General features: G+C 40.7%; 1 protein-coding gene across 9 annotated transcripts in view; it reads left to right on the top strand.

Moving 5' to 3' along the window:
- The window catches only part of ARID4A (AT-rich interaction domain 4A), a 68,693-nt gene extending 58,059 nt beyond the window's left edge, over positions 1–10,634 (top strand). For all 9 annotated transcript variants that reach the window (XM_074996270.1, XM_074996269.1, XM_074996271.1 and 6 more), the window contains 4 exons: positions 138–242; positions 6,134–6,346; positions 7,589–7,735; positions 8,851–10,634. In XM_074996270.1, coding sequence (XP_074852371.1) covers positions 138–242; positions 6,134–6,346; positions 7,589–7,735; positions 8,851–8,954 — 569 coding nt within the window. In that variant the 3' untranslated portion in view covers positions 8,955–10,634. The remainder of the gene's footprint in view (positions 1–137; positions 243–6,133; positions 6,347–7,588; positions 7,736–8,850) is intronic.
- The last annotated feature ends 2,908 nt before the right edge of the window (positions 10,635–13,542 follow it).

The following is a 13,542-nucleotide window of genomic DNA, read 5'->3' on the forward strand; positions in this document are numbered from 1 at the left end:
TGTTTTGCTATGGGCTATTGACTCAAAACTAGCATTAGCCCTGATCTAATACGAGTTTTCAGTTGAACCCATTTGTTTTTAAAAGGTTGTGTTGAAAGCAGAAATATTTAAAAGGCATGCCTTTTCTTTCCATTTAGGTCAAAAAAGGCCAAGTGATGGCAATAGTAGGACACTGGCGAAGAAACAAAAGCGTACTCCAAAGCGATCAAGTGCTGTAGCCAAAAATGAAAAGAATGGAACAGGTATATTTCAGAGTGAATGTTTATGCTATGTTATAGCAAGTGTGTAGTAAGTCATCCTTTCATATTTATTTATTATCGTTGTACATGTCTAAGGGTCTTTGCTAGGGCCTTTATATATATAGTCAGTTGACCAGTCAGCACTATTCAGTAGAATATACCAGCTATTCAGTAACCACAATATCTGGCAGTCTCATGACTGTTATCTTCATCATTTTCATTAGCAACTGTCTTTACATGACAACTGAATGTGAAAAGATAACAAATATTTTACAGTTATTCTGGTTATATGTATTTGGTTCAGTTATAATTTTTGTCCCTGTGCTTGCCGAATAGAAGCACTTTGTTGAAAAATCACATCCAAGTGCTTCTGAGGCTAGAAAGATTAATGGTAACATGGAAGAAAAAATAACATAAAGAGCAATGTGGCAAGCATGACACCTGTAGAGATAGGACTTTTATGTGTGGTTGACGTTGTGATCAGATATAATATTTTTAAATCAGCTACATAAAAATCTGAATTTAATTTTGTAGACCCTTTTATAACCTAAAATATTTATTTCCTGAGACATGCATTCCTGAAATGTGAATCTTTATTTTGGCACTATTATAAGAAGTATTATATTTTTATTTTCAAAAAAATAAATAACTATACATTGAAGTACAAATTCACACTGCGGATCTGTGTGACTATGGTACAATAGAACCTTACAGTTATGAACATCTCAGGAATGGAGGCTGTTCATATTTCTGAAATATTTGTTGCTGAACAAATGTCATGGTGGTTCTGTGAAAACATTGCCAGCGTACATTAATATAACACAGCTTTGAAACTTTGATATGCAAAAGAAAAAAGGTTGCTTTTAACCGTCTTAATTTAAATGAAACGACAAAGTTTTCTCACCTTGTCAAATCTTCTTCTTTTTTTATTAAAATTCCCTTTATTGTTTTACTAGCTGACATTTTAACACTGGATTGTACTGCATTTTACTTTTTTGTCTGTGTTATCTGATAATGTACTTCCAGTTCCAAATGACATGTGAAGCTGACTGGTCAGTTTGTAATTCTGGTGCTTGTAACTCTTGAGGTTCTTCTGTACCATACACTGTACACAATTTATAGGTAATTGTGCAGTTGCAGTCTGAAAAGTGACTTTAAGGCCTTGCCTACACTGAACTAACTAAATGTGGTGGTCTTCTTTGAGTGCTTGGTTATGTTGATTCCAATCAGGTGTATGCATCATCCATCGGATCAGCTGTGGAGCCCCCTGGGAGTGGCACCTCCATGGTGCTCAATATATGAATTTGCTGACCCAGTGCCTCCTCAGTTTCTTCTTCCTGCCAGCAACAGTCACTGGAACTACGTTGGCTTGCTCTTGCAAGTACTCACCTTGTTATCCGAGTTTTGTAGGTAATTACTAGTGGGGCAGCAAGATCTCACCCCCCTAATCAAAGGATTCCAAGAGTCTGGATCTGTTTGTGTGCAAGGTTTACTTGACTGGGCTTTGCAACTCAGAATTGCCAACCAGCAGGCAGTCCTGAGCAGATACTGTTTCAATACCTGGAACTCCATGCTAAAATTTAAAGAGCTGGTGCCAGCAGCACCTAGAGAAAACTTGGCACCATTGTGGAAGATGGGTGGGCAGTGGCATGGTCCTCTTTACAGGCCTCACTGGACACTGCAGATTCAGCAGTGCATACCTTATCCTGTAGAATCACCATGAGTTGTGGTAGCCCATGGCTGCAGGCCTCGAGTTGTGCACCTGAGGTCCAAGGGACCCTACAGAGGCAGACCTCTTCAGGAAGTAAAATGACTCCAGGCTGCACAGCTTCAAGGGCTTGAGGACTACACTGAAATTCCTAAGAGAGGGATACCCCAGCTATGCAGCGTAAGCACTTCAAACCACAGCCCCCACACAGCACCTACCTGCTGTGCCCTACAGGACTTCTTCAAGCAGCATGTTAGGAATGGTGGGTGGAAACCATCCCAGCCCCCTTCCAACCAGGGCCAGGAATGCATTTCTTCAATCTTTTAAGCAGGCCTTTTGAAGGTCTGCTTGGGGACATCATACCAGACTATGGACCATATCCTCATCCCCATTTTCTGAGTCATCTATCCCATTTCTACCAAGTTTGGACTCAAATAACATCAGATTGCTGGGTTCTTTGCATGTTAGAAGTGTGCTAGTCTCTCAAATTCTGTTCCTTCCTACCCTACCTATTCCTTCCCGGTCCCTCTTCAGGGACCTTCTCACAAGCATTGCCTGGTGCAGTGGAAGAGGTACCTCAGGAGCTAAGGGATAAGAGATTCTGTTCTCACTATTTCTTAATCCCTAAAGCCAAAGGGGATCTCAGACCCATCCTCAATCTGTGAGGCCTCAGCAGTTTCATGAAGAAGATGAAGTTATGCATAGCCTCCTTGATTTTTTTCCCTCTCTGAATCCAGAAGACTGATACACTGTCCTCGACCTCAAGGATGTGTACTTTCAAATATCCATACCTCCTGCTCTCAGACAGTTTGTCAGTTTTATGGGCAACTGCAAAAATTACCAGTTTATTCTCTTCCCCTGCACTTCTTGGCCTGTCAACAGCTTCTTTGGTATTCACCAAGTGCTTGTTGGTCAAAACAACCTTCTTTCTTCAAAAGCAGGTGCAACTATACCTGTACCTTGATGACTGGCTGTTTCAGGGGTACTCCAGGGACCAGGTGGAAGAGCAGATATGACTAGTGGGGTGAGGAATAGCTCAGTGGTTTGAGCATTGGCCTGCGAAACTCAGGGATGTGAGTTCAATCCTTGAGGATGCCATTTAGGGATTGGGGCAAATAGATGCCAGGGATGGTGTTTGATCCTGCTAAGAGGCAGGGGACTCGACTAGATGACCTCCCACGGTCCCTTCCAGTTCTAGGAGATGTGTATCTCCAATATGTTTTTTTAAGTGAAATCCACCTTCAATAGACTGGGCCTTCAGCAGTTGAACCTGGTTCTGACTCAGTGTAGTTGGGGCAGTGCTAGACTCGACACAAGCTGTGGTGTTCTTGCCAGAGGCTTGGCTTCAAGCAATCTTAGACATTATACAAAGTCTCAGATGATCCCATCACCACAGCAAGGGGCTGCATGAGTCTGTTCTGCTATATGGCATCTTGCACATATGTGCTGCAACATGCCAGGATACACATGGATGTTTCCAAGCGTGGTTTGCATCAGTCTTCCCCCTGCACCAATGCATGTCCTCCAGGCCACTGACTGATGGCTCAATCATTAGGAGGCATGCAGAGGTCCCCTTTCGCAGGCTCCAGCCTTCCCTGCCTTTGGTAATGGGTGTGTCAGTGCCGTGTTGGGGTGTGCACCTGGCAGACATGGAAATATAAGGCTTTTAGATATGATAAGCTCTCGCTCCACGCCTGCATCAGGGAGTTGAGCGGTTCAGCTAGCATGCCAGGCCTTCCAGGCACACCCACAGAGTCAGTACGTAAGAGTCATGATAGACAACACAACTGCAATATTGTACTTAAATAAGCAGGATGGGTCTCATTCCTCTTCCGTATGTCAGGAAGTCCTTCCAGTATGGAGTTTTACATAGCCCACTTCATTACCTGGAAGTAACATATCAGCATCTCAGAATGAGCTGGCAGACCAGCTCACAAGTGGTCCATCCAGCCGGACATCATTCTCACCATTTTCCAGATGTGGGGAATTCCTCACATTAGTCTTTGTGCCACTCAAAGCAAAAGGAAGTGCCTATAATTCTGCTCCTTCCAGAGCCACAGTCAGGGCTCGTTCATGGATGCCTTCCTTCTGTCGTGGTCAGATTATCTGCTTTATGCATTACTGATGTTTCAGCTGTTTTCATCCCCTGACCTTCACTTTACAGCCTGGAAGCTTCATGGCTAAACCTCATGGCACTCGTTCGCTTGAAATCAGTCAGGGAAGTGCTGCTGAGGAGCAGGAAGCCCTCCATCAGGGCCACCTATCTGGCCTAGTCAAAAAGGTTTGTGATCTGGTACTCCCAGGGGCGTACTCAGCCACTGTAGGCTCCTGTTCCTTTCGTCCTGGAACACTCATTATGACTCAAGATGCAAGGTCTGTCTGCTTCTTCCATCAAGGTGCACCTGGCAGGTAGCTCTGCATTTCAGTTGAGCGTAGTCAGGTGCTCAGTCTCTGTCAACTGTGGTTGGCCACTTCCTTAAGGGCCTGTAATGACTATCCAGGAGTGGGCAAGCTTTTTGGCCTAAGGGCCACATTCAGGGTTCAGAACTTGTAAGAGGGCTTGGTAGAAGAGGCGGTGCCTCCCCAGGCAGCCAGGTATGGTCCAGTCCCTGCCCGTGATTATCTTCCAACCTCTCTGCAACCCTCTCTGCTTCACATCTCCCCAGGACCTCATACCTCCTATTCAACCTCCCTGCTCCCTGTCTCCTGACTGTGCAACTCAAACCATTGATGCTGGTGTTGGGGGGAGAGGAGGCTGTGAGGGAGGGGGATTTGCTCCCAGAGTGGAAGCCCTGGGTCTGGTGAGCCGGATGTGGGCCACCTGTTAGTGTGCCCCTCTATGGTATACCCACAGGTTCAGCGTCCAGTCGCTGCTTAGGGCCTCAGCCTGGTTCTCTCCAAAATAATGGGGCCTCTATTTGAACCCCATAGAAGGATACCTTTTTAGTTGCCATTACTTTGGAAAGAAGGGTCTCAGGTTTGAAGGTGAGGGACTTCAGCCCTCCATACATGTCTTCATGGACAAGGTGCGGTTCATGCCTCATCTGTCTTTCCTTCCAAATGTCCTGTCCCAATTTCACTCCAACCAGCACATTTTCCTACCAGTCTTTTAGCCCAGTCCTCATGAAAGCAGCCAGGAGCAGAGGTTTCACTCTCTGGACATTGAGCAGGCACTCACCTTTACATCAAACACATGAAACCATTCTGAAAGTCAAACCAGCTGTTTGTGGTGATGGCAGACTGTATGGAAGATCTCCTGGTCTTGAAGAGGATTTTGTCATGCATTCCCACCTGCTATGAATTAGCCAATGTTCCAGCCCCAGTTTTCACAGGTCATTCCACATGGGCACATGCCTCATCAGCACCTCATCACTTGGATGTTCCTGGGTCATGTGCCAATTCAAGAGATCTGCAGGGCAGCAACGTGATCCTCTGCACCCCTTCACCGCTCACTACCACATCTGCACATTGGAGATGATGCTGCTATTGGCAGAACAGTGTTCCTGTCTGTTGTACCATAGTTCTGTCCCCACCTCCAAGGTAGGGTTTGTGGGTCACTTACCTAGAATTGACATGAGCAAGCACTTGAAGAAAAATGGTTACTCACCATCTCATTACTGTTCTTTGAGATGTGTTGCTTTTGTCCATTCCAAACCCACCTGCTGTCCCCTCTGTTGGAGTAGCTGACTAGTAGGGGAAAACTTTCCCATGACTGCATGCGGTGCACATATATCTAACTGGAATGGACATGAGCAACGCATCCTGAAGAGCAATAATTATGAGATGGTGAGTAACCATTCCTTTGGGGTTTATAACGTTACGCCTGTTTTCCTGATCATTGACTTACCTTGGAATAAATGTCTGTATTGTTTTTGTAAGTAAAAAATCTCCTTTGGCAGGGGCTGACTCAAACACTGATTGCTCCCACCACTGGGGTTAGAGGGAACAATGGGTCATCTGAAGATTCAGCTCATGTATCTAACAAAATTAGAAAATATTAAACTTGGTTTGTCAGTAATCTGAACCAATTCAGAATCCACAAACTGAGTGTGTCCCTTTGCGTAAAGAAGCTCATTTTATCTTTGAGTTTTCTGATCATAACCAAAGGCTGTGTAAAATAGATTGTAGGGTTAGTGGAATACCAAAATCTAGGTCTTCTAATCAAAATTAATTTGTTTTATTACAGGACAAAGCAGCGACAGTGAAGATCTTCCTGTCCTGGACAGTTCAAGTAAATGTACTCCAGTAAAACACATAAATGTGTCCAAACCACAGAAGCTTGCAAGATCTCCTGCAAGAGTAATTTCCCCTCATATCAAAGATGGAGAAAAGGATAAACAGAGAGAGAAACATCACCACAATGCTTCCCCTAGAGTGTATAAATGGAGTTTCCAACTCAGTAAGAATTTTTAAGTGCTTAAATATCTAAGTCCCATTTCAAAATTATATTGGTACAATAACTAGAATTTGTTAGCTGTGTCTACGCTAGCTCCCAAGGGAGCATAGTAAGTAGTGTGTCAGGAGATTACTAGTGAACTGCTGTGGTGCATATGCAACACTTCATTAAGCTAATTCTCTCCTGCCACAACTTCGAAGTGTTAAATTTCGAAGTGCCAGCTTGCATGCAGCCACGGCTAATATGCTGGTACTTCAAAGTTCCTGGGCTACTTCAAAGTCTCTTTACTCCTTAAACTTTTCGAAGCAGCACTTCATTAGTAATCTCCAGACACCCTACTTACCATGCTCCCTTCGAACTTGTGAGCTAGTGTAGACACAGCCATTCTGTTTAGTTACAAAAACACACATGCTCATTACCATTGTAATGCCAGCTGTATTGGTGTACCATGTTTATTTCTGAACTTCACCTTTACACCATAAAAAGTCCTTTTAAAAATTGTATGGGTTCAATAATAATCTTATTTACTGCCGGGCACTGCCACCATATACTTAATTTCCAGCAGGTATTTAGCAGTATTATTTCAAGAATATTTAGACTGTGAAACTAATACAATTTGAAAATAGCCTGGAATCTTAGTTTTCAGATGGCTTAATCCAGACTTTCATCTCTAATTCTGGAGTTATTGAATTATTGGCTGCAGTAATTTAGTTTGGGATTGAAGAATTGAGTTGGAAGAGCAAGAGGCCTAATAAAACTTATTGTCTCAGGGGCGGGAGGACAGAGCAGTTTTTTGTTTTGTTTTGTTAAGTCCAAAATATTGTAACCTAAAACTCTGGGGATCTGAGACATCTATTTTAGACCCAATATTTTTTTCCCCAAAACCATTAGTGCAGGACTAAGGATGAATCAAGGGGAAAAGTTGTTGATCCTTGTACATATAATATAATATAATATAATATAATATAATATAATATAATATATATATTATAACTGCCCAATTAAAAGAAGCACAATTCTTGATAATATCTTTAATATAACTTAATTTGTATTAAATGAAATGTAATAAGACACTTTGTATTCTGAAGAGGGTGGGAGTGGGCTTTGGCTTTCTCTATTCAATATAGCTCTGCTTAGTATGTATTATGGAAGTGCATTATTGATTTGCATATGATGTTCTATTCCAAGACCTTGCAGTTGCTGTTTTTTAAATCTCCATAATAAAATAACTTTTTCACTTTTAAGATGAATTAGACAATATGAATAGCACTGAGAGAATCTCCTTTCTACAAGAAAAACTACAGGAAATCAGAAAATACTATATGTCCCTGAAATCAGAAGTAGCAACAATAGACAGAAGAAGAAAACGATTAAAAAAGAAAGACAGAGAAGGTAATTTTCTAGTGTGCTTTATAGTCAGACTTTTTTCTTTTAACTGATGTTTTCTGTAGCCTTTTTTTGAAAAACAGTTGCCATACAGTATGTTTAACTTGTCTTCTATCCACAAAGGATAAGAATAGAATCCACAGCATGATTTTGTTTTTCAAAATTTGCACATAGATGTAAAATTATATTTTTAAGAAAACAAGGATCTGGACTTTGTCATGTACCCTGGATCTGGGTTTTCAAAAGTAGTATAACAGATTTTCTTCTCCCTTGGGCTATGTCTGTACTGTCTCCCTAACTCGAAATTACACAATTTGAGCAATGCAAATTGCATAAATTATTTCAAGATACCTTATTTTGAACTTAGCTGCTGTCCAAATGGCACTGAAGTTCAAAATAAGCACCTATTTTGAGGTGTCTGCTGCCCTTCTCATGACGAGGGATAGCAGAAACAGTAAGGTAATGAAATAGCCACGCTATTTTGAGCGTGGAGAAGAGCCACAGGGTTGCTCTTTCAGGATACATATGTATCCTGAAAGAGCAACCACAGACTTGACATAGCCGTTATGACTCAAGGCACAGAAATAAGTTTTGATATCCCTCTTATGTGAACATAAGAGAAGAGTAATAGGGAAGTATAACTTGGACCAGTTTCATAAAGCTTTTTGTTGTAAATCTTATTTTTAATCAGCAGTACTTTGTTCAGATACCTTGGAGAGGAGGAGAAAATAGAAATACAGAAAATGAAGTTGCTGTCTAAAATATTAAGGCTTTGAACTTACTAGTTGATTCATTAATAATCCTTCTATATTTCTCTAATTGGACTGGAGCAGTCCTCCTATGCCACTACTTTCCCCACGTGTCTATTTTCAAAACATAAATAAAGGTAATGGTCATTAAAATGAGCAACTAAGGATACTATATTGAGCCAGGGATAATAGGTGCAGGTATGCTGTAAGTTTCTACCCACAACTCTGTCCATATACCTCAAACCTCATAGGCCTCGCTTGAGATCTTAATTTGTTTTTTGTGTATAGACACTAAGTCTGGTACCTGTGAGCTTTGTGTGTACGGGATAATTTGACAATCTGGTGCTGATACCCTACTTTTTGTATTTACAGTGTCTCATACGGGAGCATCCATGTCATCTGCTTCATCAGATACTGGAATGAGTCCATCATCATCTTCTCCTCCACAGAATGTGCTTGCTGTAGAATGCAGGTGATACATATTATCTGTTTTGCCTGCAGTTTGCTGCCATGGACATAAATCCAGAAATGTTATCACAAAAAGCATTCAACTGGTTTGACATTGCCAAGTACATTTTGTACATTCTTCCACTGCTGGACTTTGTTTCCTCCGCTCTGTGGTGGCTTTTTTTTTTTTAATTTTATTTTATTCTTACTCTTGAGAAACTAAGCTCATTGGTAACCGAAGGTTTGCAACCACAGTCTGACGTATTTGTCATCGTGTTTTTTGTTAGGACAGAGAGAGGGCACTTACCAGGTTTTAAAAAGTTTTATGTCAAGTGAAGCATTCAGGTGTTCTAAGAGATCACAGAAAAGCAAGTGCATCAAACCGGCATCAGAATATTGTCAGAAAGAATCAAGTTACTGCTGCACTTTCACCCAGCTTGTATGCGAACCTTTGGTGAGTAGTTCGTCTTTGTGGAAGCACTTGCTATACAGAACTGCCAAAGTATGTGTTCAGCAACGTGCCCAGTTTTAAAGATGTAAATGGGACAAAATAAATTGTGAAAGGAAGTGTAGTTGACTGAAAACTACAGTTGTAATAAGTCTTCCACTTTTTATAGGATTTTTGAGCACACAATTATGCAAATATTTTAATGTTTATTAATGTTTACAGTGGAATTGTGAATAGGTTTTCAGTGGACTATCTTATCCCTTGACAAAAATATTTTGTCTTTTTTCTATGTAATTTCAGAGTTTTTATTTTGTTACAAAAAAGACGAAAAATGAAATATATAACAACAATGAAGTTATTTAACAAGATTTCTAAAGCTGAAATTTTTTGTGTAAAATAAGGTATCTTGCAACTTGTTAAATATATTTATTCAGACATTGGATGTTGTATTTTTATGTATTTTTTAAAATATTAATAAAATTGGGGAAAAAAAAATCTAGGTCAGTTCACTCTTTTGAAAAAACATACCAATCAGTTGTAGCTCTTACAGGAGGTTTTATTCAGTAACCATGCCTGTATGTGCAGTAGGCCTGTCTATTCTTCCACAACTTAGAACTGTAATCGGGCATCTGGATTAAACTATGACCTTGTTTAGAAACTTTGGCAGTCCTAATACGTTGTTTTTGAGGAACAAATTTTATTGGGTTGCCCTTAAGATGCTTTGTCACAGTTTTTATGTTTGCTATACTGCCGAATGAATTTATATCTCCCAAAGTTGAGATGCAACAGTAAAGTAAAGCAACTGTGTGTATATTTTGTCTGTGGATTGTCCCACGGACTCATGCAGTTTGTAAATAACTCTTCCAAAACCATGTATTTAAAACAGTTTGCATATACATTATGTATAAATGATTTTTTATCAATTTTTTTATTCATGTTTGTACATTGAAAGGGGTTTTATCCTCTCTTTCTGTGTTTAAAATGCTGTAAAGTAATAACATAGATGCTCTGGACTGTATATCGGTATATTATGGTTCACACAGCAGAAAGTCAGAGCAAAACACTAGTGATGGGTATAGCATTACTAAAATTGATGTTTCTTGAAACTTCATTTTACCACATTTGTCAACTTGTGATTCCAATTCCTTCCATTTTCGCAGAGAATTAAAGAAAAAGTACTCTTGTAAAATGCACTTTTCCGTCTTTTCTTAAACCAAGAACTATTTCAATGTAAAATAAAATGGAGTTCATTAGAGAGCATTAATAAAGGCCATGTTTTAAACATAGGCTTTATATTTTATTGAATTGATTGTTTTTGTAAATCTACTGGTATCTGAAGAATAGGAAAAGCAAAATTCACTAAGGCTACGTCTACACGTGCACCCAACTTCGAAATAGTTTATTTCGATGTTGCGATATCGAAATAGGCTATTTCGATGAATAACGTCTACACGTCCTCCAGGGCTGGCAACGTCGATGTTCAACTTCGACGTTGCTCAGCCCAACATCGAAATAGGCACAGCGAGGGAACGTCTACACGGCAAAGTAGCACACATCGAAATAAGGGAGCCAGGCACAGCTGCAGACAGGGTCACGGGGCGGACTCAACAGCAAGTCGCTCCCTTAAAGGGCCCCTCCCAGACACACTTTCATTAAACAGTGCAAGATACACAGAGCCAACAACTAGTTGCAGACCCTGTATATGCAGCACGGACCCCCAGCTGCAGCAGCAGCAGCCAGAAGCCCTGGGCTAAGGGCTGCTGCCCACGGTGACCACAGAGCCCCGCAAGGGCTGGAGAGAGAGTATCTCTCAACCCCCCAGCTGATGGCCGCCATGGAGGACCCCGCTATTTCGATGTTGCGGGACGCGGATCGTCTACACGTCCCTACTTCGATGTTGAACGTCGAAGTAGGGCGCTATTCCCATCCGCTCATGGGGTTAGCGACTTCGACGTCTCGCCGCCTAACGTCGATTTCAACTTCGAAATAGCGCCCAACACGTGTAGACGTGACGGGCGCTATTTCGAAGTTACTGCCGCTACTTCGAAGTAGCGTGCACGTGTAGACGCAGCCTAAGTGTTGTAAAAATTCAGAGCTAACTTTTACTAATAAATTTATATTATCTATAAATAATAAATACAAGGAAAACAACAGAATTTCCAGATCTGAAGTGGGTCTGTCCCACTGAAGTCACATATTTTCTAAAATTGGTTCATGGAGATAGAGTAGTTTTGATATGACTACTAATAATGATGCTTTTCTGGTTGTGCTAGCTTAGAGGATTTTGGCTAGGTTATTCTTCCTTTATCTCTCCCACTCTCATCCTAAAAAAAAAAAAAAATACTTCATTTGGAGTTTATGTCAAGAGAGATTAGTTCAGATTCTGCTTTTTTTTCCTCCATCAGTTGCTGCTCAGTTTAATTTAACAAAATCGCACTACTCTTAAGAGCAAAATTTGGTAGGTGATGTAGCTGAGTTATCAACAATAAACGCTGAAGAACAAGTAGGTACATTGGAAAACTGCCATTGTGATGCAGGGCAGCTCTTGGAACTGAAGACTTAATTGATGTAAATCCAAAAAATTGAAAATGTCACAGGAGCATGAATTTGAACCAATTCAAACCAAGTTTGTTTCCTTTCTTCCTTTAGCAGCCAGTTGATATTAATTTTCATTAATGTAATAAAAAAAGCTAAAAAACATCTCCAGGCCCTAGTCCTCAAAAAGGACTTTTTGCAGGGAAATAAGCCATGCATGTTTTTCTTTCCACGCAAATGTAATAGTAGCGATGTCATGTTCTAGCATAAATAGTTTTTAAAAACACACAAAAATATGTTTATCAATAACCTGTTAAGCCTTTCTTCTGTATTTTCCTTTCCCACAACCACTGTTTGCCCAAAGTATCTGACAGTAACGGTCTCTTGCTTAAGGAATCTGAATAGAGCAGTGTTGTCAGAATAGTGACACTTGCAATTTCACAAACACTGAATTGTCAGTACATAAAGGCCAAGTCTACATGACAGCTTAAACTTGAAATAAGCTACACAATTTGCTTATTTCAAGTGTAGTTTACTTAGACACTGGCAGTAATTTTGTTCCCCCTCTCCCTTCCTTCATCCCCCTTGTTCTGTCCTGTATAGCTGATTCGTCATATTTAATTTTTTCTATCTTTCTGTTAAATTCTCATTATGTCAGTTTACTTTTATCAGAATTTCCAGATCTGAAGAAGTGGGTTTGTCCCAGGAAAGCTCATCACCTTATAAATTACTGTTAGTCTTTTTAAAGTGCTACAGGTCTGTTACTTTGTTTTCAGAAATTCTTGCTGCTTAGTCTAGGCCCTTTGCAGAAAAACCACACATAGGCTGTGTCTACATTACAAAAATAACTTTGAAGTTGCTTACTTCAAGGTGCAACTTCAACCTTGAGCATCTACACACACCCTACTTTGAAGTTAAACTTTGAAGTAGATCACTACTCCATTCCTGGGAATGGAGGAAGGACTTCAAAGTTGGGCTCCCTAGTTTGAAGTTAGGCAAAATGCATGTAGACTCTCTGCTGGCTACTTTGGAGTAGTGCCTAACTTTGAAGTTAGTTCCTAGTGTGGACAAAAAGCCCTTTGAAATATGTGCAGTTTCCATGCTGCTATGGTCAAGACACTTATTTCTTCCTCTTGCAGCCTGTGGAATAATCAATAGAATTCTCTTTTCTGTTCTGATCTTAGCAGCTCCACAAGCCAGTAGGTGAGGGCCTACTGGCACTGAAAATGGTTTTTCTCTTCCCTTAAATTGTGTGTATTCTAAAACACATTGGCCATTTCTATACATGCCACTTAGTAAGTGGCCCAAAAATTGCAAATGAGCTGCAGATGTAAATTTTCAGCACCTCATTAGCATAGGGTCACATGATTTGGAGACCCTGAAACAGCAGGTAGAAGAGTGGCCCCTGGGGGATCTCCTGAAAGGAAATCATCCTTCCAGAAGCCCCTTGTTGCAGAAACATCTTCCAAGATAGGTTGGCAGGCCAATGTTAACCCTGTGAATGGATTTCTAGGAGGTTCATAGAGCTACTGAGGACAGTTTGGTCCTTTTGAGCCAATTTGGTGAGATAACAGAATGCTAAACAGCTCCAGATAAGTAAATTTTACCACAGTTTCTGCTTTTAAGTGTGGGGA

This window comes from Carettochelys insculpta, chromosome 6, assembly GCF_033958435.1.
Source record: "Carettochelys insculpta isolate YL-2023 chromosome 6, ASM3395843v1, whole genome shotgun sequence".
Classification (NCBI taxonomy): Eukaryota; Metazoa; Chordata; order Testudines; family Carettochelyidae; genus Carettochelys; species Carettochelys insculpta.